At 54.6% G+C, this 27,470-nt stretch overlaps 1 protein-coding gene across 2 annotated transcripts; it reads left to right on the top strand.

Annotated features, from left to right (window-relative positions):
- The first annotated feature begins 237 nt into the window (after window positions 1-237).
- Window positions 238-27,265, top strand: SLC15A4 (solute carrier family 15 member 4). Of its 2 annotated transcripts, none has more exons than XM_058691484.1 (8): window positions 238-841; window positions 6,158-6,453; window positions 10,396-10,564; window positions 10,935-11,012; window positions 11,418-11,586; window positions 20,344-20,499; window positions 21,579-21,737; window positions 26,299-27,265. In XM_058691484.1, exons 1-8 carry the CDS (start codon window positions 317-319, stop codon window positions 26,445-26,447), a joined length of 1,701 nt encoding a protein of 566 aa, XP_058547467.1. In that variant the 5' UTR covers window positions 238-316; the 3' UTR covers window positions 26,448-27,265. The 2 variants fall into 2 exon arrangements, with proteins under 2 accessions (XP_058547467.1, XP_058547468.1); XM_058691485.1 differs by lacking the exon at window positions 238-841 and adding an exon at window positions 3,329-4,233.
- The last annotated feature ends 205 nt before the right edge of the window (window positions 27,266-27,470 follow it).

Genomic DNA, 27,470 nt, shown 5'->3' with positions numbered 1-27,470 from the left:
TCGGCGACCTCGGAGTGACAGGAACAATTCCGCTTTTAAAACCCCGTAGATGGCAACGCCCTGCGCCCGGGGCTCCACTCCCGGCAGAAGCTGACCCACTGCCCGGCCGGGCTTCCGGGCGGAACCGGAAGTCGCCAGCGGCGGCCAATGGGGGCGCCGAGGGGCGGGTCTCGCGAGAAGCCAGGTAGCGGCAGCGACCAATGGGGGCTCCGGGAGGGCGGGCCGAGGTGCGGCTGGGTGGGTCTCGCGAGAAGGGCGGCGGCGGCGGCTGCACGGCGGCTGCTGCGCGTTGGCCGGGGCGCGGGGCGGCGAGCGCATGGAGGGCTCGGGCGGCGAGCGGGCGCCGCTGCTGGGCGCGCGGCGGGAGGCGTTCGAGGGCCGGCGCGCGGCGTGCGCGGCCGTGCTGCTGACGGAGCTGCTGGAGCGCGCCGCCTTCTACGGCGTCACGGCCAACCTGGTGCTGTTCCTGAACGGCGAGCCGTTCGGCTGGGAGGGCGCGCAGGCCAGCCAGGCGCTGCTGCTCTTCATGGGCCTCGCCTACCTGGTGTCGCCGTTCGGCGGCTGGCTGGCCGACGCGCAGCTCGGCCGCGCGCGCGCCATCCTGCTCAGCCTGGCGCTCTACCTGCTGGGCATGCTGGCCTTCCCGCTGCTGGCGGCGCCCGCCACGCGCCCCGCCTTCTGCGGGGCCCCGCGCCCCACGCGCGTCCGCAACTGCTCGGCGCCGCCCTGCCCGGACGCGCCCGCCCGCTACTGCGCGCCCGCCGCGCTGACAGCGCTGGCGCTCGTCGGCCTGGGCGTGGGCGCCGTCAAGGCCAACGTCACGCCCTTCGGCGCCGACCAGGTGAGCGCCGCGCGGGCGCGCCAGGTGCGCCCAGATGTGCGCCGGGGCTGGGCCGCGGGCAGCCTGGGCCCGAGGGACTGGCCGCGATGCGCCCTGGGGAGGGGGTGAGCACTCCTAGGGGATGGCCAGGGGGCCCGCACATGGAGCGGCCTTCCCTTCTGGGAAGGGGCCTCTTGGGAGTGATGGCCAGGTGGCTGTAGGTGGAAGTCACTTCCTTTCTGGGAGTGGAGTCTTGAAGGCTATCAAAGGTAGCAGCTGTCAGAAGAGCTTTAGGGGACAAGCCAACAACAGGTGCAAAGGGCCTGGGGCCAGCAAGAGAGGGGATGCCCTTGTTGCCCTAGCTGTTAAAGTGACAGGCATGCTGCAACACTTAAATGAGATGTATTAAGTCAGCACATATTGTACACACTCAGAATTAGGTAAGGTTGTATGCCACATACATTAAAAAAAACAAAACCCAAAACAGAAGTGAGGAGAGAGGTGGTAAGAAGGGGCCGGGTCCTGGGAAGTTTTTAAAAGACTTTGAGGGGTGCTTTGCTGGCTCAGTTGGAGGAGTGTGACTCTTGATCTTGGGGTTGTGAGTTCAAGCCCACGTTGGGTGCAGAGATTATTTAAATAAATAAAACTAAAAGAAATAGAACACAGTAGGAAGCCATCGTGGGGTTTGAGTGAGGAAATAACATGATCGGATGTGTGTTTCCGAAAGGGGGGCCTCTAGAGCAGGTGTGCCTGGCAGCTGTGACCTGACAGCCAAAACTGGTCTATTTCCTTTTTTGGGAGGGCCCACAAGCTAAGAATAAGAACGGTTCTTAAGTTTTTAAGTGGTAGGGGAGAAAAAAAAAAAAAGAGTTTTGCGACAAGTGAAAATTCTGTGAAACTTAACATTTCACTCTCTGTACAGAAAGCTTTATTGGAACAGCCCTACCTGTTGGCTGGTCACACAGTAGCTGTGGTGTGGCTGCTTTCACGATGCAGTCGCAAGATTGTGGAGTCGTAACAGAGACTGGAGGTCTCGCAAAACCTAAGATATTTACGCTCTGCCCCTTCCCAGAAGAAGTTTGTGACGTCTGGAGTGCAGACTAGTGAGGGAAGTGGTGCCCACACGTGGACCAGGTAGAGACAGGTGACGCTGGCCAGATTAGAGACGGGGATGTGGACTTAGGTGGGCAGAGTGGATTCAGGATAAGTCGAGGTGGAGTGGGCAGGAATTGCTGGCGGGTCATCTGTGAGCAACAGGAAAGACAATGCGTAGGTTTTTGTGCTGAATAACCATGTGATTTTTGCCGAGGGCTTGCACTGCCCCAGGCCCTTATGCCAGGGCGTGTATGAGTCCATGTGACACCGCCCCTGTTGTCGTGCTCGTTTCACAGACGAGGAAACTGAGGCTGGGGAGGTTAAAAATCGTGTGCCCAAAGTCACACAGCCAGCACGTGACCGAGCCAGGATGGGAGAGCCTGTCCTTTGAACCTGAGCTGTAAGCGTACCTGTGTCAGGCCACCCATTACAGGAAGGTGGCACCTTCTAATGATGTTGGGAATGATGGATGCCTGACGTCCTGAAGGCTTCCTTCTCTGCCCCGTGAAACGTGCTTTGCGTACGTGAAGTCATTGAATCTCCTGTGAACCTCCTACCGTTTTCCAGTAAGGAGGTGGACGTACAAAGGTGCTTTCTTTCCGTTGTAGCAAGTGGTCAAGCCAGGGTCGTGGGCGTTCTGCGGCAGAAGCGCGGCAGAAACACAAAGCGTGCAGAGTTGGGTCTCGAGGCCCGGGCTTGTGGCTTTGGGGCTTGGGGGCTGTCAGTGAAGGGACAGCATGGGCCGCACAGCCACGTGATCACCTGCCATGGCCCTCACTGTTCTTGTTACGCTGCCTGCTGCCTGATCTGAGCCTCTTGACGATCTATGTACTGGAGTTACCTGTCTTCCTAGAAACAGGCTGAGAACGTTTGGCCTGCGCAGAACCATAGCAAGGGAGTGGGAGCTGGGTTTGGGCCCAGGCTGTCTGACTTAAAAGTCAGTTCTTTCCAGTGGATAATAGACCAGCAATTAACATTCATAAGGAGTGAATGGTCTTGCGAAGGTTATTTAGAATGCATGACAAAGAAGGAACCCTCCATGGTTAATCACATGGACATTTAAAAAAAAAAGTGCTCTCTTCGACCAGATGACCGACCTAATCTCTTCAAATATGACCCTATGCTGAAAAGAATAGGACTGACCACTCTAGATTCAAGGACGTTACATTTGAGAACCAAGTGCAATGTGTGTGTCATGATGGGATCCTCGGTGTTTTTTAAGCCATTTTGGGGGGCAATTGGGGGTAATTGGATTATAGACCACATATTAGATAAAATCGCATTGACATTAAGTTTCTTTTTAATTTTTTTAATGTTTATTTTTGAGAGAGAGACAGAGTGCGAGTGGGGGAGGGAGGGGAGACACAGAATCCGATCAGGGCTCTGAGCTGTCAGCGTGGAGCCCGCGGTGGGGGTCGAACTCGCAAACCATGAGATCACGACCTGAGCCGGAGTTGGACGTTTAACCGACTGAGCCACGCAGGTGCCCCGACGTTAAGTTTCTTAGTGCGATGATGGTCTGTGGTCATGTAGAAGAATGGCTTTATTTCTGGATTCGTGTGGGGTGAACTCCATCCTGCTGCAACTTATTTTTAAATCATTCAGCCTGGAGAGTATGTCATTTACAGGTGCAGAAAAAGAGAACCAAGGATCTAAGTGAAGGGTACACAAAGCGTATGTTTTACTGTTCCTTCAACTTTTCTGGAAGATTAAAACATTTCAGTAAAATGGTGAGGTGTCCTTGAACCAATGCACAGGTAAGGTGGATGTGGTCCCTCCGTACAATGGAATATCACCCAGCTGTGGAAACGATGTGCTGATGGGTGCTATGACGTTATGGATGTCGACAACACCGTGTCAAGCGAAAGATCCACACGTGAGACGCGATGTGTCCTTTTTGTTCCATTTCTACGCAGATGCCCACATAGGACAGACCAAGAAGACTGCCAGAACAGCGGTAGCTGGGGGCCAGTGGCGACAGGGTGGGAGGTGCCTGAAAAGGAACAGTGTCTTGGTGGTGTGATGGAATGTGGAATTGGATGGTGGCCGTGGTTGCTCAAGTGCGGGTAGGCCACCAACCACCGAGATGGACGTTTCCAAATGGGGAATTGTTTCGTATGCCGACTCTATCAGGAGAAAAGCATTCAGAAGGAAAGCGTTGCTGCTGTTCTGCCACGGGCTCGCTCGGTGCCGGGTGCTGCCTGCCGGGTGGAGGGAGGTCTGGGCGTGAAGCCGGTCGGTCGGGCCGCCCTCCAGGGTGGGTTACTCGTCACCTCCTGGCTCTTCTTGTGTCCAGGACGTCTGCTTGTGTTCTTAAGGTAATGTAAGCTTCTCTATCACTGTCCCCTTCCCCTCTGTCCCCCAGCAGGGTCTCGAGGGAGCATTCTGAGCGAGAGATGAGTGGGGTCCGGCAGTGTAGCTTTGAGGGGCCTCTGCGGCCCTGAGACAGCAGATGGGCCACTGAGGACTCCAAGGCGATACGTTTCGATGGAAGTCCTGCCAGCCCCTTATTTCTCCCCAGTGTTTAACCTTTTTCAGAGGTCGCGACCGTCCTTTCAAATAGTGAACTGAAAGAAGAAAAACTTACTTTACAGATAAAGAGAGGAAATGATACTTTTTTTTTTTTTTCCTGGAGGGGGGAAAAAGTTGCAGTCTTGTGCATTTTAAGGAATTTTTCCAAATCTGCCAGCTGTTTGACTTACTGTACATGGTTCTGTTCTTTTCGCTGGACTTTTGTGAATTGACTGCCGTAGCTCCTTTGGACCGGTCACATGAGAAACTTGTTTACCCTCGGTGGGGAAGGGCATGAGCCCCGGAGCAGATGACGATGTGATGTGACTAGTGAGAAGTGGCTGGCTGTAGGCTTGCCAGCTCAGGGCACAGAAGCATGTGATTTGCAGCTTACAGGAGCCAGCTTCCCATTTGTGGAAAAAAAAAAAAAAAAAAAAAAAAAACCACACTGGTATGTGGTTATTTAGGGCCTTAGTAACAGGCTTAGATTTCTAAAGTAACGTTGGCTGGGGCGCCTGGGTGGCTCGGTTGGTTGGGCGTCTGACTTCAGCTCAGGTCACTTCGGCACAGGTCCTGATCTCTCGGTTTGTGAGCTCGAGCCCCGCGTCGGGCTCTGTGCTGACAGCTCAGAGCCTGGAGCCTGCTTCGGATTCTGTGTCTCCCTCTCTCTCTGCCCCTCCCCTGCTCTGTCTCTGTCTCTGTCTCAAAAATAAATAAACGTTAAAAAAAAATTAAAAAAAAATTGTGTGAGTTGGGGCGCCTGGGTGGCTCAGTTGGTTAAGCGTCCGACTTTGGCTCAGGTCATAATCTCACGGCTTGTGAGTTCAGGCCCTGTGTTGGGCTCTGTGCTGACAGGTGGGAGCCTGGAGCCTGCTTCGGATTCTGTGTCTCCCTCTCTCTCTGACCCACCCCTGCTTGCACTCTGTCTTTCTCGGCCTCTCAAAAATGAATTAACGTTAAAAAATATTTAGAAAAGGTAATAAAAACTGTGTGAGATCACTGGCTGGTGTAGAGAAGGTGTCCGTGTGGATGTGGAAATCAAGGTCAGGTGGGAAGGTGTGAGGGGCCTGTCCCCATGTGGAACATCACCAGCACTGTGGGGCCCATTATGTGGTCTTCTCAGAGTGCGACCTGGGGCTCATGTCCGAGTTCAGGAGATGAGGAGTTCGTGAGCCCCCCAGGAGTCTCTCCCTTATCAGAATCTCCCAATTCCCTGGATTGCCTTCCTAATCTGAAAACAGCATGTAGTTTTAGGTTCAGTCTGGGATTTCCTTTTTGCCCCAGATTTACCAAGGTGTGGAGGTGTGCAACGGTGGTTCTAAAACTTACCTGTGAATACAGGTCACCTGGAAAAATGTTTAAAATGCCGATTCCTGGGCCCCAACCCCTGAGATGGTGACTGGGTGGGTCTGGAATGCGAGTCTTGTGAATGGGCACTTGTAGGGAGCATTCCAGTGTTTGCAGAGCAGGTGGTCCCAGCCAGTACTTTGAGAAACTCTCTTGGATTTCTTGGATTTCAGCATGATTAAGAGAAGCACCCCTAGAAAGTGCAGTGATTAAAGTTACAGGGTGCTCCTTTGTCAGGCGCCCCGAATGGATCTGTAGGCACCGTTTGGTGGGGCTGCGTTTCTTATGAGCTGCCACAGTGACAGTGACCGTAGTCACTTATACGGGTTTCTCTTCCTTGAGGGTGATCACGTTTTAAAGTCTGTTTCCTCCCCGTTGTTTTAGGTTAAAGACCGAGGTCCAGAAGCCACAAGAAGATTTTTTAATTGGTTTTATTGGAGCATTAATCTGGGAGCAATCATTTCCCTGGGAGGCATTGCCTACATTCAGCAGAACGTGGGCTTCGTGACCGGCTACCTCATCCCAGCGGTCTGCATCGGGGTGGCTTTCCTGGTCTTCCTCTGTGGCCAGAGCGTCTTCATCACCAAGCCGCCCGATGGCAGTGCCTTCACGCATGTGTTCAGGATACTGGTGTATTCGTGCCGTCCCCAGAAGCGGATCGGAGAGCACGGTCACAGTGGGTGAGTGCCGGCTGAGACACGACGCTCCCAGCGCTGTGGCTACAATACTGGTTTGTGTCTGACGCACGTTACCGTGTGCAGGGCTCTGGTCGGTGGCTTCAGTGTCTCATGCGCACACGGGGACGTTGTAAGGTGCTGCCGCCTCCATTTTTTTTTTTTACGTTTATTCTCTTATTTTTGTTTTTGTAACATTAATTCATTTTTGAGAGTCAGAGACAGAGTACAAGCAGGGGAGGGGCAGAGAGAGAGGGAGACAGAATCCGAAGCAGGCTCCAGGCTCCGAGCCGTCGGCACAGAGCCCGACGCGGACCTCGAACTCACGGACCGCGAGACCGTGACCTGAGCCCAAGTCGGACGCTTAACGGACTGAGCCGCCCAGGCGCCCCTCGGCAGCCTGATTCCGGGACTCATGCTTTTAGTGTTTAACTTCCACCCTGAGTTTCCTGTCACCACTGGCTCGGATGGACCTCTTACTTCTGTAAAAGTGACAGAGATAGACATTGGCAGAGAGTAGAGAAGAGACGTTATACATACTCCCTGTGTTTCCCTTTTGGCTTTAAAAAGCTTTGAAATTCATTTGAATGAAACATCCAGCAATCGCTAACTTGAATTGTACTTCCGAAACAGTAAGCTGTTGTGTCTGTCTTCTGAATCGGCTGCTGAGTGGGTCAGTGTGGGCCCTGTCATCCACTGGTCCCTGCGGCCGCTCTGGGACAGGACGACACACGAGCAGAATTTTGAGAGGCAGGAGGGGAACTGCATCGTCCCCTCTGCATGGGACTTCCCAATTTTAGTGCTGAAAGTCCCACGTCCTGCAGTTTTTTAGCGCTGGAAGTCCCACGTCCTGGGGAAGTCCCGGGCAAGCTGGGACAGATGATAGGTCACCCTCGATGCATATTAATACAGAAAAGTCCGGAACTTAGCCCAAGAAGAGAGCTCAGCAGTTTCGGGCTTTATCATTGAAGCGTGATCTACCCGTAGTACAGTGCACCCCTCCTCATACTGTGTGGTTCTGGAGTTAGGACGGCCTCATTCGACATAGGGTCTAGAGTATTTCTCACCCCTAAAAGTCTCCGGGACCCTTGGTAGTGGACCCCCTCAAGGAGAATTCTGATAGGCACTCCTGATGGGTGGGCGGGCGGTCCCTGAGCCAGAGGCCGACCCCTCAGCCACACAGGGCTTTGTGCAGCACACTCCTTGCTGGGTGGCACTGAACTCTGGAAGGTTCCGTGCGCCAACCCCCACACCCACCTTCTCGTGGCTGGTGCCCTGAGCCATACGAACGTGTGGTATTTCATCGCATGCGGTGGGTTTGAAGCTGTTCCAAAATAGCTCTCGTGGCCCTGCCCCTCCGCCCGGGGCTGCCATGGCCCCTCAGCTCTCCCCGCCAGTCCTGGGACTCTGACAGGTCCGTGCGGCGCCCGAACCCCTAATTCCTGACCGCGGATGGTGGCAGTGCCGTCTTCCTGGTGCTGTGCCTCGGCCTTGCCTTCATCAGGCCCAAGCAGGGGCTCTCATCCCACACGTTCGGTCCTTGGGTTGAGTACTCGTGAGCAGACCCATCCTCTTGAAGGCTTGGGGTGTCGGTGCGTGTGGTACCTGGTAGACATTCCTGCAGGAGGACGTCACGGCCTCATGGACGTTTTGGGGTGTCCTGCACAAATGGCATGATGAAAAAGGTGTGGACTCTTACTTCAGAATCTGATTTCCCTGTGGGTTCGGTTTTGGGCGACTGGCACAGTTAAGATCGAAAGGACTGTCTGGCAGAGAAGCTGGTGGACCCGACAGTTCTCGAGTTATGTTCTCCTTGCGCACGGGTCCGGGCTCTGTGACCTTGGGCAGGCTAATGACCTTGCCACGCCCGCATTCCCTCTTCGTACAGGGGACAGGGGCTCATCTTGCAGGGTCATCGTGGAGCCTGAGAAGCTGGCGTGTGCATGGCTGTTAGCGTGGCCCGGCCCGTGCTGAGAGCCCGGTTACCGTGAACTGCGTGGCCGGGAGGGGGATGAGCAGCCTCACCTGGGGTTCTGCCGAGGTGCTGATCTGCTCTGGTGGCTCCAGGTTCTTTTTGGTCTGGGCTGGTCTGTGTTTTGGAGATGACTCCATGTCGATTTTACGTGAGAAAATCGATGTGTATGTGCTCGTCAGGCTGAGTGGGGATAGTTCTAATCCTTTTCTGAGATGCACACCTTGAGTTGACAATCTGAGAGTCACTAGACCCTCTTCCTGGGAGAACGCACCTGCGTGCACACAGCAGCCTCTGCAGACAGTTCCGGGGGAGCACCAGCCTCGTGACGCTGGGGCCCTTTCCGGGTTCTGTCTGTGTTCCAGGGCATTCGTGTCTGTGGCTTCCTGTTGGACCCTTGTGTGTTGCACAGTAACACGCTAACAACACGTGTGAGTTAGGGAAAGCATTAGGTGCATTTGACTCAGCGGTACTCAGAACAGTTGAGGAATGCAAGTTGTGTGACCAGTAACATGGGAATGATTCGATGTATAAAAATGGGTTTGTCCTTTGACACTGACAGGATTTTAGAGAAACACATGGGTAGATGATGTGGTAAATCACCGACCGTGTCTGTAATAGGTACGTAGGACTGGACATCTTCTGGCCAAAAAATAAAATTGGAGAAGCTTAGTGAATATTTTCAAAAGAGAGTCTGAATACTATCTTTGGAATTTAGCATTTCTCCCTGAGCGTGGTTTTCCTGATTCTGTTCCCTACTAGATAAGCTGCGTGCGGCTCGGGTGCCACCTCTGTGTCCCTGGCTCCCAGCTAGAATGGTCCCAGACATGCAGGCACTCGGTAAATGTTTGTTGAACGGAACTTACCTTTCCTGTCCAAAACGTAGCTGCAATATTAAGTTAGTTTTCAGTTTTTTGCCCCCCCTCGAACGTTCAGGTTAAGAAATGTCAATGTTATAACAAAAAAAAAACCGAGACAAAAATGATTTAAAATAGTGGTAACTTAATTTGGATAGTTTAAGCTACAAAGCAGACAACTAGAAAGCCGTTTATAGCCGAGTTGCAGCATTGGAAGATAATTATGTCCTGGTGGTTCTGGCTTAAAAAGTAGTTGGTCGACAAAACAAATTTTTCTGTTTCACCCCTAACGACCTAGGAGCATCCATATCCGCTGGAGAGTTTCAGAGCTGTCCGCTGGGACCTGCCCATCTTCTGACTAGTGACAGTGGCCTAGAGTAAGCGGGCGAGCTCTGTTGCTAGTGCCCAAGCCGGGACCCAAAGGCCTGAGCGTGAGGGTGATGCCTGTGGCCAGAGAGTGGACGGGTGGCGTCCTGGCCCCCGGCTTTGTCACCGCAGCAGGGGGTCCTTACCCTTCCGGCCCGGCTGCCTCCTCTACAGTGGGGCCAACAGGAGCGTCTTGGTGGTCCTGGCTCGTGGTCAAGGTTATCGGGCAGGCGCTCAGTGCCCCCTGCTGCCAGGTGACCTCGTCGTGTTACCGTCACGCCCCCAGCCTCCCCCCCCCCCCCGCCCCGGAACAGATCCCTTCCTCACGGCCGCGTCGGTGGCTGCGTTTAAGTAAACGGCTTTCTTAACAACCTCAGTATTATGGTCGCAAGGTCTTCGCGTTTGAAAAGCAGCATGATTCAGAATCCACACCATCCCGTGCAGCTTTTTTTCCTAAACGCTGGTGCAGCGACGTAGCTGGGGTGGCAGCCGGAGCAGAGGGAGCCGTGGGCCCTCCTTGGTGTGGGTGAGCGGAGCTGGAGGCCAGACGAGACCCGGTGCCCGCCGCGGCCGCCCCCGTGCGGTGCGGCCGCTGGTGTAGGAACCGCGTCCGGCGTGAGTCAGTAAGCGAGGGGCTGAAGGAAGGCACATCAGTGCAGCCAGCTGCCTCCCTGCCTCCAGACTGAAATTGTTGCCAGACAGCCCATTTCCGGGGGTGGAAGAAAACTAACTCCTTCATTTTGTCTCCCAAAGTGAAGGCGTTGGAGCCCTTCAGCACCCTTCTAAACACAGTCTGTTTGATTCATGTAAGAGGTCTCGCGGAGGGCCGTTTACGGAAGACACGGTGGACGACGTGAAGGCCCTTGTGAAGATCGTCCCCGTCTTCTTGGCTTTGATACCCTACTGGACCGTGTACTTCCAAGTGAGTGCCGCCAGGGGCCCCCCCTCCCCCGTCCCGTCCCTGAAGCTCCCGGGTGCCTCGGTGGCCCTCCTGCGAGTCTCCGGGGTCTTGGCGTCCCACTGTCAGTGCCGGAGTCCCTTCCGCCTAGTTCGGGGTCGTGAAAACCCTTCGACAAGAGGAGCCAGGAGCGGCTGTGCTCCTGGTTTCCCAGGCCCCCCTTTGAGTCTCATTTCTCTGTTCCTTCTTTCTCGAAGTTCTCTGCAGACGACGCGTGTGGGGACCAAATAACCGGGCTGTTGGCAAACTGAGCGTTGCGCGTCTGCTCCCAGAGCGGGGTGGGGGGGCGCGTGCTCGAGCCTTCGCACACCAACCGTACCGCTTTCTCACCTAGATGCAGACAACGTATGTTCTGCAGAGTCTTCACCTGAAGATTCCGGCAATTTCCAGCCTCACGGCCACTCCTCACACGGTGAGAACAACTGGGGCGATGTGCAAATTGTCCCCCTGGAGCTTGTGTGACACACGGGGTCCCCCCGCAGGCCCTTGCGGGAACCAGGAGCATTCTCGCTGGAAGCGGCTTCTGCTCATTTTAGAGACGGGTCTCGGTCGGCTGAGTCGCTCGCCGATTGTTGACTAACGTCACTAAACCCCAGCATCCTCACCGCACTTGGCCCCCTTAAAGCACAGAAGCGCAGACGCAGAGGCATTTAGAAAGAGGTCTTTTTCAGTTCTAGTGTGTTGAACCTGGACTTTTTCCTTAGGCGGTTCCACTTGGTAGGAGTGGATTGTTCTGGAAAGACACTTGTCCCCGTTGGACATTAGTTACGTGGTTGCGTGTTCCTCCCAAGAACTAACCTTGTCTGTGTGTTTCCAGTTCCCGGCGGCCTGGCTGACCATGTTCGACGCGGTTCTCATCCTGCTGTTAATTCCCTTGAAGGATAAACTGGTTGATCCCATTCTGCGAAGAAACGGCCTACTCCCATCATCCCTAAAAAGGATTGCCGTTGGAATGTTCTTTGTGATGTGCTCTGCTTTCGCTGCAGGTGAGGTGGTGTCTGTGTCTCGTTCGGAGAGCCCGAAACCGGCTTCGGCAGCCGTGGGTGACTCCAAGCACGGTGACAGGCCCCCGGTCCTGCCGCGTGTGCACCAGAAAGCAGAACATTGTGAACGTGGGTGGTGTTTGTTTTCTAGTTTCCGTCATGCGACGTGTAAGATGTTCCTCCCGCGGCTCCGCCATTTTCCTTCTAGAGCCAAAACCACGTACTCTGGAAGGTGACTTTTGGCTTGGATCAAAGGAGGCTTGTTGTCTCCCTGCTGATTGAGATTTTGGACAACCGTCGATTGCCGAATGGATGAATGTTGATGTAATTCTCAAAGATGGGGATTCTCAACCCTTAGTTCTTAACGTTAGGTCCACTAGTCGGCTTCAGTCTGCCCCGGACCCTTTGCGTTTTTATGTAAAACTGTGCATTTCGTGACAAGAAAGGTTTTATCAAACACAGGTTCGCGACCAGCCTGCACCCCCAGAAAGAAACGGTTGAGAGCTGATGCCTCAAGTATCCCAGCCCTGAGGGGGGAGTTTTCCGTTGGGGCCTCCCCCAGCAACACGTTGCTGCTCACGTGTTTTCGTGATTCTTCTCTTCTGAACCGTAGGTTGGAATATCTTCTGATGAAACTGAGGTGTCACTGACTTCCTCAAGTTGCTCTGGAGTTCTTCCTTCATCAGTATTTGAAAATTATGGAATCGTAGGATAGCGTAGTTACATAACGAGAACAGAAAAGCTGATGTTCTTGAACCAACTATATATCACCCGGTGTTATGAGGAATTGAACGTGAAGCCCTGCCGAGACGGAATTTAATATTCTCCGGCAGTGTCTTCTAGCAGCCTCCCTGCACTGTCCCCAGAGTGAACATATTGATATAGTACTTAATAGATTTAAAGAAATGAGTCCCTAGGCTTAAGAGCTCTATATTGCCGCGACCGGGACATTTTAGAAGACGATTACGTTTTCTCTTGATCAAATAGATAATTAAAGTGAGGTTGTGTCTGAATGAAGTTTTTACTGTGTGCTTTCCTTATAATTCCGTTTCCCTTCCAGTCCTGGGGCACATAGGGAAACAAGCAAAAGCAAAGAAAAACTAAATTACAGGGGGCTATAATTGCAGGTCTCCCTGAGCAGGCTCGGAGATCATCGGGGCCGTCTGGACTCACAGAGCTGCCGGCGGTTGGTGTCTGTGTCCCGCCTCCCCTGAGCACCTGCCGTGGGCTCGGTTGTGGCCTGGGCAGCTCCCCTCCGTCCCTGCGTCGGGGAGCCCTGTCTGGACCATGGCCACGCTGCTCACGTGCTGGGGAAGGCAGCTTGTTCTGTCCCTCTGGGCAGGGTGGCGGCCTCGGCTTTCAGGCATTTCCTAGCAGATTCTAAGTTCGGGCTCCTTTAACACCATCTTACGTTTTGCTTTGATTTCCGGCTGGACAGCTCCTGGGGGGCACCCTGAGAACCGGGGAGGGCATTCTGGGGGTCTCTATGTGTCCGTGTGGGAGGCAGCAGGCAGACGGTGACCGCTGAGAGTGCCCGGTCAGCCTGGCGGTTCCGCCCGTCACTGGCGCCAGTGGGGCGGACAGGCCGTGCCCTGAGTGGCTGCTCGCGCCCCGCAGGGCGCTCGTGTGGCCAAACGGCCCTGAGACTCCGCGTAGGAATTGATTTCTATGCTTGTTCTTAAGAGGCTTGAAAAGGCTTTCTGTGCTTGGTGGCCGGATATTGGGGAGGGGCCTCGAAGTCACTGGTTCGGAGGTTTTAAGTATCTTGTGCTTGAATCCGGCAGTTTATTTTTTTTTTTTAGTTTTTTTTCAACGTTTTTTATTGATTTTTGGGACAGAGAGAGACAGAGCACGAACGGGGGAGGGGCAGAGAGAGAGGGAGACACAGAATCGGAAACAGGCTCCAGGCTCCGAGCTGTCAGCACAGAGCCCGACGCGGGGCTCGAACTCACGGACCGCGAGATCGTGACCTGGCTGAAGTCGGACGCTCAACCGACTGCGCCACCCAGGCGCCCCAATATCAATAAAATTGTAAAAACACATTTTATTTTTTTTTTTTTCAACGTTTATTTATTTGTGGGACAGAGAGAGACAGAGCATGAACGGGGGAGGAGCAGAGAGAGAGGGAGACACAGAATCGGAAACAGGCTCCAGGCTCCGAGCCATCAGCCCAGAGCCTGACGCGGGGCTCGAACTCACGGACCGCGAGATCGTGACCTGGCTGAAGTTGGACGCTTAACCGACTGCGCCACCCAGGTGCCCCATAATCTGGCAGTTTATTAACTGCATCGTAAACAGGGGCCCGAGCTTCTCACAGCGTGACTTCCAGCTCTGGCGAGTATTACTTAATTGGAACATTAATACGTTTTGAGTAGAGACCTGAAACTATCATAGCAAACCAAAATTTTAATCGAAAGGAAACTGTTTTGCCTTTGAACTTACTACCTCCTCCCGTAACCAATCAATAGCTTCCGTTTAGTACCATGCCTGCTGGTGATAGTGTTTTCTTTAGCGTCCCTGAGATGAGAAGAATCAGGCAGGCCCGAGGGGTTTTCTCAAGTGTGCGTAAGAAAAAAGGAAGTGTGTTCGTTGGTTAGATTTCCTTTTCTTCTTAAAAATTGTGTGTGTGTTCTTAAATTACTGAAGCGATACGTGCTCACGGGAGGAGAGGAAATCTTGGAAGCATAGACAAGAAGATAAAAACGAGCTGTAATTTCCCTAGAGAGCCTCTCTCCTGGGATGGTGTGAACTGGCCTGATCTCCTTTGTGTGTCTGTGCACATGCACCTCCTTTGTGTTTTTGCAAACATGAAATCCTGTTGTGGAAGCTGATTTAAGCCTGATGAGAAAACAGAAGCGTCAGAAAAACCACAGAGTGTAATAAAAGCTATGCATGTTACATGTAAGGAGAAAACCCCCAAAATACAGATGAGCCGTTGCACACGCACGTGCGCTCGCGCGCACGCACACACACACACACACACACACACACACGCTTAAGGACACATCATTCCACCGCCTGAGGAAATCTGCAATTACCACTTTGCACGTGCCCGGGCAGAATTATCTGTGTGCTGTGTGGTAGGTGTGTTTCGTTTCCTTTGTCACGCGCTTTACAAAGCCCTGAAGTATCATGAAGAGCCTCCCGTGTCCGACGCTCATGTACAGTTCTCCAGTGTTGGGTGTCAGGGCTCTTGTTTTCACTGCCATGGTCACCGCCACGGCGGAATTTCTTTCCTTTCCAAATACTTAGAAGCGTAATCATGGCACCCTTTGAAGGCTTTCGATAACCTGACGGAATTCTCTTCCGGGAAGGTGGTGAGGGGCTCTGCCATTGTCCCGGGCTGGTGGTGCCCTCCATCCGCCTGTCGGCCCCTCTGTGCCTCGTGACTGTGTCGTGGGACTCTGTCCCGCGGGTGTGGGCAGGGGTCCGTGTGCAGACCTCAGGGCCCGAGAGCATCCTGAAATTGGGGCAGAGCCAGCTGAGAGCCTTTTTTGGGCTATAGCTTTCATTAGTTAAGAACCCCTGGTCCACAGCGGGTCTTTAGAAATTAGTGTCACATGGTCAATCCGTGGTCATAACAGACACACAGAGGAAGCAGGGGCGACCTCAGTGCATCCAGAACCTCACCATCCAGTGACCACCACGTCATGTCTTCCTAGAACTTTTTCTGTTACAGGTAAACTGTTGTTTGTTTTTTTTGTTTTTGTTTTGTTTTTTTTTAATAAATAGAAATGAAACAAACCAGCCACATTTATAATCTACTCTCCTTGTTTACTCCACATATACCGTTTTTCTGTGGCGGCTACACAGTTAAGTTATGGCTTTTAACAGCCACATGATATTCCGTTGTTGAATGTCCTGTCGTTTTTTAAGCCAGCCTCTCTTGCCGCCCACGCTGGTGGATTCCAGTCTGTGCACACACGCCTGTCCGTGCACGTGCCTGCTCTTGGCTCGCTGCCCGCCCCGTTCCATCAGCACCCCTGTCCGTACTGAGCACCTGTTCTGTAAGTCTCTTACCTGAAGGGCTTAAACACGCTATGTCTTCACTTCAGGGCGTATGGTGGTGGTGGTGGTGGTGATTTCCCCCCAAATAACCCGCCCCGATATTTGTGTACCGTGTATGCTCTGTGGCGTTTTCTACTGGGCTCTTCCTGTTCATCCTGATGTGGAAATCCAGACGTTCATCTTAGGAATATTCTTTCCAATTGAATCATTTTCCGTTAACTTTATTTATGGTATCTTGCAGGTTTTTTGTTTTTTTTTCATGTTTATTTTTGAGAGAGACCGAGACAGAGAGCAAGCAGGGCCTCGAGGAGCAGAGAGAGAGGGAGACCCAGAATCCAGAGGGAGACGCAGGCTCCAGGCTCCCAGCTGTGAGCACGGAGCCCGACGCGGGGCCCGAACTCACGAACCGCGAGATCACGGCCTGAGAAAAGTCGGACACTCAGCCGACCGAGCCCCCCAGGCGCCCCGGTGTCTTGCAGTTTTACGCACATCTTCACTTTAGGTCCTGCCCATTTTCCGCTGGGCTTGTCCCTCGCTGCACGAGGTGTTTCCGCTTGCTCACACGGAGGTTTTTTTACTCTTGAGCTGCAGTGAACTCTTCTCAAATGGTCACGTGTTACCTTCAGATCACATGGTTTCTTCTCCTGCCTTCGCGGTGACCCTCCCTCCCTGTGTCTGTTGGGCGGCGTTGGCTGAGCTTCCTGCCAGGCTGGTAGGGGGCGTCCACTGGGCGGCTCAGCGGGAAGCTTAGAACTTGAGTTTGAGATACACACTCACGACGATGCCAAATTTGTAAGCTGTGTTTCACGTTTACTGAGTGTCGTTGGCAGGAATGAAAGTTGGCTTTTCCTCAGGTACCACGTTTTGGTTTCCAAGAGGGTTACGTGTGTGCCCCCCGCCCCCACGCCCTGGGATGTTCACGTTTTTGATTTCTGTTAACTTCCTGATGTTCGCTCCTGCATTTCTGAAACACCTGTGTGTTGAGAGGGTGGGAGGGTGCTGGCCTTGACTGCTTGGACTCTGCTGTCCTGTTGACGCCCGCTCGCCCCCACCGCGGTTGACCTTGCCTGGCCTCCCGGAAGCACCCCTAGGCCCTGTGCGCAGGAGAATATTTCCACAGGGGACGGTGATCGTCTCCTCCCTGGGAATCCAGGTCTTCGCCTGGAGAATCCTGTGAGCCCCTCACTCTGAGGAGACGTGCGGTGACTTTTTCACCTCTTCTCAGTTTTGTGCAGATCGTGTTTTCTCCGCAATCCCTTAAGCTTTTTTTTTTCTAATGTCCCAAGTAAGCCGTTCATTTTACTGAGTTCTAGGCTGGAGATAAATACAGTCTTCTAAATAAGCCTGCGGGGCCTCCTTCCTCATTTACAGTTTCGCGTATTCTGTGCTCTTTCTTCTTTAAATTAGGTTGGCCAGAACTGTATGTGTTTTATATTGCTCCGTAGACGCATCTCTTGACTTTATCAATTTCGCTTTCTCTGTGTTTTCTCATAACAGAGAACAATTAAGGGACGCATTTCTATTACCTCGGGTTGGTTCTGTGTCTCTCTCTTGCGCGTTACATCCTTCACTTACTTTTACTCACTCTTTCCTGTTTAACAGTGGAAACCGCGGAATGGTATGAATTTGCCCGTCGCTGCTGCTTTGTCAGGTTTCCTGTGCTTGGATTTGTTGTAATGTCTGTTGTTTTCTAAGGGTGTGGAAATGGGATTGTATTTCCTGTATGACCCAAGAGTAATTTCAGAGAATTGTTCCCATGGTATTGATGTTTAGCCGTAGGTTAAGGATGCCTACTTTTATTGTGGATTTGGGAGAGATCGTGGCTTTATGACTCCCGCACCGGGGACTTTGGGCCCTGCTCTCTTGTCCTGGTAGCACTTCCTAAGACGTCTGTAGGGTGCTGGATGCTACCCTACAGGGCAGGGTATCTGTAGGGTTCCTCTGCTGTGCCATCAGCTGTGTTCATCGGATGCTTTAGAGCAGGGGCCCTAAACTCGGTGCCTTCAAGGGGCCTGGGGCCACACGGGTGAGCGCACGGTCCAGGAACGGGGTAGTCTGTGCATCCTGCCCGCCCACACCCTCCCTGAAACTCTGTGTGGGCCTCCCGCACCGCCGCCCGAGCACTGACCTTTGTGGCCCCTCCGTTCAGTGAGTCCTGAGCCGTGTGCCATGTCGATGGTGCCCAGGCCTTGCCTGCGGGTCTCCAGATTGCAGCCCTTGCCCCACACGAAGCCTTACTTTTTGTCTACTTGTTTGTGTCAAGGGCTGGGAGGGGTGTGTGTCTGGTCGTCCCCGTGTTTCGAGCTGATGAGGCTCTTCTCACTCTTCTCCAGGGGTTCACTGCGTCAGCAAGGGAGGATGGCCCTTTGGTAGCGAGGCAGAGCACGCGGGGCCCCTGAGACCTGGGCACGGGGCCGGGGTGGGGGGGGGGGGCAGACGTAGCGCTGCTCGTGGTTAAAGAGCTTGGAGGGGATTCTGTCCAGTTCTGTGAATCACAGATGCCATTGTGTCTGTGAAGCCGCGAGCACAGGGCTGCCCGTTGGCTCAAGGAACACGCCGTAAATGGCGCCCGTTTGTTACTCCAGGTGTGTGTTTCTCAAATCTTTCTTCTGCCGTGTTGCTGGGCGTCCCCTTCCCCTCACTCCTGCCTGCCGGCCGTGTCGTGGCTGGTCCTTCCCCTCACGCTGGCCAGTGGCCCTCATCCGGCCCCCGCCGCGGGTGCTCGTCTGGACCTGTGCAGAGTCACGTCCTTCACTGAAGAGTTTGCCGCGCTGGCTGTTCCAGCACGTTCCTTCCCGTTAGGTCTGTGCTTCCTCGTTATTTCCCACTGTTAACACTGGTGACGGCCTGTGCCCAGGCCTCTGTCGTTGGTGGAGCCCCCCAGCCTCCACTGGCAGCGTCCTCTTGTCTGCTGTGGGGTTGGCCCCACGGCCCCCACAGGAGCTCCCTCATCTGTTTTCTCATGTCCCCTCCCGGGCCTGTCACCTGGGTCCCCCTGGCCACTGCCCCTTGTCCCGGCCTCCTCTCCCGCAGTCTGTGTCGTGTCCGTGTTGTCTTGCTGAGACCACAGAGGTCTTGTCCCACGGCGCGTCACATCTCTCCTCTGATGTCCCCGCTGGTGTCCCTGCCCCCCGACACTCACGCACACACATCCCCTTAACTGTGCGGCCTTCCCTGTGAAGAAGAGAGTTTTTTCCCGCTTCAGTTTTCACCCCCAGGACTGGTTGGAAGGGTGCTTCCCTACAGACCCAGCTGCACGCTGGTGGCTGGTGCCGTGACCTTGCAGTCTGAGGGGAACCTCGGCCGACCCACAGGAAGCGGGTCACACTCTGTCCCGTGGTTGGAAGATGCTCCAGCCGGGCTAACACTGCTGTCCACAGCCCTGCTGTAGGACAGCTGTCACTTGTGGATAAGGCACCGCACGCCTCAGACGCTCTGTCCCCAGCAGGCGGGAGCAGTAGCCAGACGGCTCCGCACCTGCATGTCCTATGAGAGGATGTGGTGTGGGGGCTGGGGTCCCCTGGACACGCGGCCGGGAAGGGACGCAGGTGTCTCTGATGGCAGTGAGCCGGAGGCGTCCCCTTCCCTTGCTCCTTCCACGTGTTCTCTCTGTGGACGTTTCACTGGACACATAGCTTGGGGACAGCTTCCAGAATGTGTCTTCCACCCCCTCACTGGTAGCCTGGACCCTCCCCACTCTCTGGTTTTAAATACGTACGCGTTGGCGTGCTTTTCAAAGCCTGGGGTCCATGATTTTATCACAGAGTTCTTTACAAACAAAAGTGGTGGCCTCTTCCACCTAAGAACTTGGTGCTACGGCTGTTCTTTGTCAGCCTCACTCCGTGTGTGTGTGTGTGTGTGTGTGTGTGTGTGTGTGTGTGTGCGCGCGCACGCGTGCATGCGTGTTACAGGGAGTGGCTGTCTGTACTCCTGCTTGTTTCCAGTGTCTCTTTGTTGCACTTGACGAAAGACCAGTAGCTCAGCGGGGTCACAGGGCCGCTGAAGGCGGTCTGCTCGCTGGGGTCACAAGGAACCTGGCGTCACTGTCAGTAGCAGGTTGCAGGAGTAACGATGATGAGTCAGCACGGCAGCCCGAGTCGGGTACCAGGACGAGAAAACGTCTCCAGCCTCACTGCCTTCTGACAAGCCGACGCATTCTTACTCTGCCACAGCGCTATTTAGCGTGGCCCGGCTCCTCCTGTTAGAAACAGAAGGGGTACAGGTGAGCCATCCGGACGTTTGAGGATTAAACCCCACGTGTTGAGTCTCCTGTGTGAGGCGCTGTGAAAAGCCCACATGAGTCGTGTATGGTTCGATCAGTGTTTGAGTAACTAGGAAGCTGGGTGCCGGGAGGTTCTCTAGATTGGGGACCTCCGGGCAAAGCTGTGTCCCTGGGCCTTGTGTCTTCATGTGATTTTCTTTTTTTTTTTTTTTTTTTTAACGTTTATTTATTATTGAGACAGAGAGAGACAGAGCATGAACGGGGGAGGGTCAGAGAGAGAGGGAGACACAGAATCGGAAACAGGCTCCAAGCTGTCAGCACAGAGCCCGACGCGGGCTCGAACTCACGGACCGCGAGATCGTGACCTGAGCCGAAGTCGGACGCCCAACCGACTGAGCCACCCAGGCGCCCCCCTTCATGTGATTTTCAAAATAATCAATAATCGTAACAGATCTGTAGTTTTTTAGTTTAATTGCAAATATTAACGAACAGAGGTTCTATTAACCTACTTATTTCCTACTTAATTCCAGGAATTTTGGAAAGCAAAAGGCTGGACCTTGTTAAAGAGAAAACCATTAACCAGACCATCGGAAGAGTCGTGTATTACGCTGCCGACCTGCCCATATGGTGGCAGGTCCCACAGTACGTGCTGATTGGCGTCAGTGAGATCTTTGCAAGTATAGCAGGTGAGACTCCTCTGAGGTCGGGGTTGGGGTCTGGTTTGAAGGCAGGAGGGCGTGTCCCTGTGTTGGGGGCGTGACGCAGGGACAGCAGATTGCCTCTGTATCTCCTGGCAACAGCTACGGTTCAGAATGTGAGTTGGTAAGTACAGTAATCCTGTAGAAGTGAGGTTCTCCTTCCTTCCTGGGTACAAAACCAGGTTTCCCAAAGACATTCCCATGCATTTGTCCCCTGCTGTGGGGAAGGAGGAAGTCCCGGGTCGGGCACTTCCTGGGCACAGCTCTGCGGTTACCCTGCGGCCCCCAGGCCCCCGGCCGTGGGCCGCTGCCAGAGCTCTGGGTGTCTGGGTGTGCTGGGTCGGCTTCGTGAAGGACGCAAACCTGATTGCTAAACGTGTCTGCACGAGCCTCTCTTGTCCTGGGAGTGAGGTTCTGTGGGGTGTGGACAGGTGTGTTGTGTGCAGGCCTGTGTCCCGCTTCTGGGAGGGAGGGGGAGGGCGAGAAAATTATCGACAGAGCTGGGTGTGTTGTGGGGGGATGTGGGCGGTGGTTCCCCCTCCTCACCTCTCAGCAACTCCCGCAGAATTGGCTCACGATCTGTGAAAGATATAAATCAAACCGTTGTCTACACTGCACATCTCCACATCTAGTTATTATAAAAACTGGAATTTATAGATGTCTCTGTTGAAATTATTTTAAGATATATTGCCGTTAAGATAGAAGTCTTAACACAGAATCCCATTTTAGTGTACATACATTGTTTTCAGACCCCTCTCGGTTGAAAATAGAGAAGTTTGATTCTTTAACCTCTTTCTTTCCATACGGATCCATCCCGAAATCCAAGCACTGAGAAGTCAGATGTTACCTTCAGTTTGAAAGCAAGGACTTGACATTTTGCCCCGTGACTGGAAGGACTGTCATGGTGAAGAGAAGGGGCCCCTGACCTCTTGACCTTGTGTTAACTACGGTCCTCAGAGTAGGGCAGGGAGCTGAGTCCCCACGTGGGGCCCGTGCTCACCCTGCCGTTTGAGGCAGGGCACCGTCAGCCCGCGCCTCTCACAGAAGGAACCCCCTTGTCTTTACAGGTCTAGAGTTTGCCTACTCGGCGGCCCCCAAGTCCATGCAGAGCGCCATCATGGGCTTCTTCTTCTTCTTCTCTGGCGTCGGCTCGTTCGTGGGCTCTGGACTGTTGGAGCTGGTGTCCATCAAAGCCATCGGCTGGATGAGCAACCACACAGACTTCGGTAAGGGCCCCGCCGGCAGTTTGAAAACGGCCACTGGCAGAACCCGGTGCTTACGCGACGGCAGGCCAGGCGTCTGAGCGCCAAGGTCACGTTAGGGGAGGTGGGCTGCCCGGGGGCGGCCGTGTGCAGTTCCTGGATTGGCGTGAGCCGTCCCCCCCCCCCCCCCCCAAACACCTGATCTCCTTCATCCTGACCAGTTTCCCGAGGCCCCTGTGAGCCTCTATCTGCCCCAGGGGCCAGTCTCTGGGGCTGCTGCTTTCCGGAGACATCTTGGACCCCCTTGTGGACCACAATCTTCGTGAGGCAGATAAATGCTCTAGCACATAATTCCCTTTATTGAATCTTGGTTTGTATTTTCCTTTCTTTTCCTGACAGTAGCTTTACATTTTCTGGTATTAAAAAAACAGGTAGGTAAATAGTTGTTTTTCTTTCCTTGTGACCTGTCATAATGGGATTTTACAGCTCACACCAGTAGGTGGCATCTTGGGTGCTAAACAGAGTCACTCAAAAAAGACCAGAGTTTTGCGGTTTCCAGATTTATGGTGGCTTTTAAATGGACGCAGGAGATGAAGGAAGTTTCTTTCTTTTTATGTTACCGTTTTGCTTCTGAAAACAACTTTATTACTTCATTACATCCTTATGTAACCTTGCAGCATTAACTCCGGTCAGCACTCTTAGCCACCTTCAGGTCTTAAATCCCCTTAAAACTCTGAGGAAAGTGTGGGGACTTTTCCAGAAATTACAGAATTCCAAAAGCCCTGCGCGGAGTTAAATTCCCATCCTAAGGGGTGAGTGTAAGCCTGTGGAGTCCCAATGTGACGTCCAGAAACCTAGGCCGTCAGTGTGGGCCCTGGGGCGTGGGCTGCAGTGCATTCCAGCTGCTGGAGTGTCTCCATGGCAGGCGCAGACCTGGTCGTCCTGAAGAGAGCGGGCAGGTCTAGGGCTTGGTTTCTGCACGTGGGGCCCCTGGAGGGGACAGCAGGTGCACACGGCATCCGAGAAATCTCATGGGTCCTGGTGACCGTGATCTGTTCTTGTGCACGCAGGACAGCCCTCCTTCAGAGAGAGCCTTGCTGCAGAGACCAGGTCTCTGTGATTCCTCAATGTGGATTCTATGTCTTTGTCTTAGTTTTCAGCATATCCTGAAGGATTGATTGGTTTTGGTCAATCTCATTGCTTCCCAGAGATTTGATCCCTTCTGGGCTAATTTAGTATTTAGTCACTAATTGAGTATCTCAGACTTTACCATGGTTTACCCCTTATTTCTGACAGGGTTGCTTCCAGCCCTGCCCTGTGAGGCTCGTCTCCAGTCCTCGCACATGGCACACGCACAGGCTTGGACCCGGGTCTTGTGTGTTGGTGTTGTTTTCATCGCGTGTAGCCTAGGACGGCCCCACGCCGCTCCCCGCTCCTTACTGCCACGCCAGTGAGGAGAGTTTTGGTGAGCTGTGCTTGCGGCCCCCGCAGCCCGGGTGGCGGGGCGAGGCGAGGCCGCGGATGTAGGAACTGTGCAGTGGTCCAGGCAGCTCCCTGTCTGCTCCCTCCCACCTGGGGATTTGGGCAGGGAATGGGACACGGTAGCCCCCCTCCAAAATCAAACCTGGTTTTAATAGCCCAGGTTTAATCCTGGGCTCCGTCCGTGCTGTTCCTGACTCTCGGCTGTTCCACTCCTTCCCTTCAGCTTCCGTGTTCAGGCTGCTGCTGAAGCAGGTGGCATTAGAGCCGGCTTAGTGTGTCGCGATCGGCCCACGAAGTGGCTTCCCGTGCAGTCGTAGGACTGCGGTGTGAAGGGAGAGCCCCCACCCTTCCCCCTCCTTCCTTCCCTACCTGTTCTGCGGGCGTGCTTGGTTTTCATCCTCATCGGGCCCAGAGTGATTCATACGGCGAGGCGCACCAGTCTGAAGTGCACAGTTTGAGACGTTTTCCATCCAGATCAGAACGCAGGACGTTTCGGGAGGCTTCCCTGCGGCCAGCCCACTCCCCACCCCGCTAGGTGTGAGCGCTGTGATGTCCGGCACCGTGGACCCCCTTTGTCCTGTGCTCTGCTGTGGCCGCTCCCTTCCACGCTCTCGTGTGTGGATCCTCCGTGGCTGCTGCTTTATTATTTGAGGGGTAGCCGGGGGAGGAGCCTGTCCAGTTCACTCACCTGTTCTCTCCTGCCGGGTGCTAGCGAGGTTTCCAGTTGGAGGCTGTCGTGAGTCAAATGCTGGTTCTCGCACGTGTGTCTGGGGCACGTGTAAGGTCAGTTCTCTGTGGCCCAAGCGTCTGTCCTCCCAAGTACAACCTCCCAGAGTTTGTCTCTATGTGCATCGTCCTGCAGTCGGTAAAGAGGCCCCAGAAAGCACGGAGCAATTGCTTCTACGGGGTGACGCCATCTCTGAATGCCCTCTGTCACCCCCACAGGCCGACCTGCCAGGGAACGCAGCGTATAGTCCCTGGGCGTGCCCGCTCTAAGCTTCGGAAGTTGTAAATGGCTCTTCACTTTGGGCAGATTCGCATTTCAAAGTCGGCCTGCAGAGTGACGTCACCGGTGTTCCGACAACGACCTCGTCTCTTAGCGTTGAATGCCGACAGCACGGTGGTGGCCACAGACCCTGGGCTCTACCAAGGGCGTGCGGCTCTCTCCCAGTGCCCGAACGGAGCCTGGCCCGCCGTGAGGGCTCAGGCGCCGCTCTTGCCTGTCTGCTGAGAGGTGGCCTGCCGAAGCTCAGGTGTCCCCACATCCCTTCCCAAACCAGCCCGCGTGCGAGATCATGGTCTCCCGCAGCCTGTGTGCACGAGAGTTCTCTAGAAGTGTGTGAGCACACGTACAAATGTACATTCGATGTATTGTTAGCTGCGTTTATCAATACAGGCTTCCGGAAACGTTGGTGCAGATGAGTATGTGTTCAGACGGAGGGATGTACCAGGATAAGCCAGCTTCACAAAGCCCTTCAGAGGAACAAAGCCTCTGTTTCGTAAGAAGTCAGAGCTGCTGTGAGACCAAGTACAGTGTTTGCTCATCTGTCGAGAGATGTGTCAGGGAGCCTTTTCAGTAGGTGACAGATGGCGGAAGGGGTGGGACGCCTTTGGGCCGTGGTGACAGGGTCAGTCCATGTAGGGAGCCCAGGGCACTGTGTTGTGCGTGGATGTTTGTGTAGAAACATCGCTGTATGTTGTCCACGCGTCCTTCCTGCTTCTCCGTGGTGAGCGGTTGGGTCAGCGGTGCTTTAAAGACTCGCTTGTCCCGTGGAGAGACCGTCAGTCCGTGGGGTGGATGGTCCTGGACCCACCTGGAGACTGAGGACAGGACGGTGGCAGACGGGTGGGCTGGGCACTGTGTCAGGGTCGTTACCTGCTCATTTCCTCCAAATGATGACGCTGCCCGCGAGGTCTCGTGGGCCCCCTTTTGCAGGTGAGGAAACAGCCCAGACTGTCAGGCCATTTGGATTTGACCTTTGTTGGTTGAGCTCCACGGTCTGCGGCTGGAACCTCTTCCGCCTCCTCGGGATTTATTGGGAACTAAAGGGAATATTGCATGGGAAATGCCACGCTGAGTGCTTGGGGCCGAGTTGAGCATTTGGTATGTTAGCTACTGGGGTCAAGTTCGCTCCTGTATCACCTTGAGGATGCTGAGACCTGCGCATTTGCGGGAAAACATCTAAAGACACGCTTCTGTCTTCCTGTGGTACGTAGAGTGTATGTCACCATGCACTCTGGCTTGTGAAGGGCACGCGCGCTCTGGAGTGAGTTCGGTGTCCCCGAGCTCCCGGACCATGCGGTAAATCCTGAGCCCTAAGTGGCCGCGGCGTCCAGGCTGCGTTCTGGTGTCGCGTGCGGTGTTGAGAAACGTCCAGATCTGAGACCCGAGTTGCAGGGAACAGCACCCGCAGGACTCCGCATGGAGATGGGCTCTCTTTAGTCGCCTTCCTGCTGTTCCGCCGGACGGCGGCTCCGCGCGAGGCCAGCCGTTCGCGGGGGGCACGACCACGGACCTTGAGGGGCAAGCGCTGCAGGAAAAGACTGGAAGGCAACACCGTGTGACCACATATCTGCTTCCGGGGGCAGGGACGCAGCGGGGTGCGGCCTCCTATCTGCTCCGGGTCGGGGGAGGGGTGTGGGGGCGCAGGGGGTCCCTTGTTCACTTCCCCGCTCTTTCCGGGCGGGAGCAACTTCAAGTAAAAAAAGACTTTCTCTGCTGCGTCCAGTCCGCACTCCCGTCGCTCGCCTTGTCGCACGCTTCTCTTCGGCCCACCGCCCAGATTCCCCTGGGGGTGTGGGCAGAAACAGGTCGCGTCGCTGCAGCCCCCTGGTCCTCCTCCTTTGTCTTCCGGGGGGGGACATTTGAGGGGCAGGGGTCACGCCAGGGACCCCCCCCCACCCCGCCTGTGGTGGAGACACACAGCCAGCTTCAGCGCGCTGTGTATCTTGCGTTTCGGAGACACGGGCTCTTCGACTTTTAGGCGCTTATTTCCTAATAGCCGCAGGCGAAGAGCACCCTGACCTTGCTCGGGACCGAAGGTGGTAGGTGAGACCTTCGGAGGTCCGCAAGCGCAGCTCACGCCTCTCTCGTCCTCCCCAGGGAACATCAATGGCTGCCGTCTGGACTATTACTTCTTCCTCCTGGCCGCCATCCAGGGAGCCACCCTCCTGCTGTTCCTCGTCGTGTCTGTGAGGTACGACCGTCCGCGGTCCCGGGCCATCGGTGCGCCCGCCGGCCGGAGGACCTGACGGCCCCGAGGCCGCGTCCACAGGACGGAGGGGGGCCGTGCGCCGTGCCGGCCGGGCCGGGGGACTCGTGGTCGCCGTGCAGGGGCGGCCCCTTCTTCCCTTGCCTTCTCCCAGATGAGCTGGGTAAGTGCCTTTCCGTGGTTTCCCCCCGGGGGCAGAAGCCGAGCCCCGCCAATGGGGACCCGCGGCGGAGCCGACCAGGGCCCGAGACCGCGCGTCTGGTCTGCGTCCTGGCACTGGTAGCAGATGCTGTGGCCTCCTGCCCGCAGAGACCGTATCCTCTCGCTTTGTTTCCTTGTGCTTGAGAAGCGTTCGCTCAAACCTTGAACGGGAGGGCTTTTCAGGAGACAAGAACGTGGGCAGGTGCCGCAAGGACTTGGTGTGAAGGTCACGTCTGCGGTTTCGCTCGTAAGCCGCCGAGCTCGCCAGTGCCGGGTTCTTCCGTGGCGAATGTGTTTTATCCGCGTCTTCAGAAACTTACTTTTAAACCATCGACGATTGTTTTCTCACGAAAGAACGTGCGTCGAGAAACGTTGAAGGCCGTGTGACCTGTCTCAGGCGAGCAGGCGCCCTGAGGGGGTGTGAGCCTTGTGTCGTCTGTCCTGACGTGTCATCCCATCCTGGGCGCCGTCGAGGGCGAAGACTGGTCACCGAGGCGGTCGGGGAGCCTCACTCTGAGCGGAACTCGAGATTCAAGGCCGCCGGCAGTGTTAAATGTCCCGAGCGCGCTTGAACCGTTGGGCGGTCTGTGTCGTCGTTTCACGTGGCTGTGAGGGTTCTGATTTTGTTAAATAAACTACTCTTTCTTTGTTGCTGTATCTCTGGCGTAACCTTATTATAAAAAGCCCCTCAAATGTGGGACCCAGTAACAACTACTTTGCGTGGTTTGTGCACGGCCTTCGCTGACTCGCATCGGAGGCCACGGGGATTCATACACTGTCGTCTCCTGAGTCCCGAGGTGATAAAAGTCACAGTAAAATACCCGTTCCCGTCACAGCTCTTTGATTCTTCCAAGATAGCGTT

Source organism: Neofelis nebulosa, chromosome 11, assembly GCF_028018385.1.
Source record: "Neofelis nebulosa isolate mNeoNeb1 chromosome 11, mNeoNeb1.pri, whole genome shotgun sequence".
In the NCBI taxonomy this organism is placed as follows: domain Eukaryota; kingdom Metazoa; phylum Chordata; class Mammalia; order Carnivora; family Felidae; genus Neofelis; species Neofelis nebulosa.
Note: the sequence above shows the minus strand (reverse complement) of the source record. Positions and strands in the feature narration are given on the sequence as shown.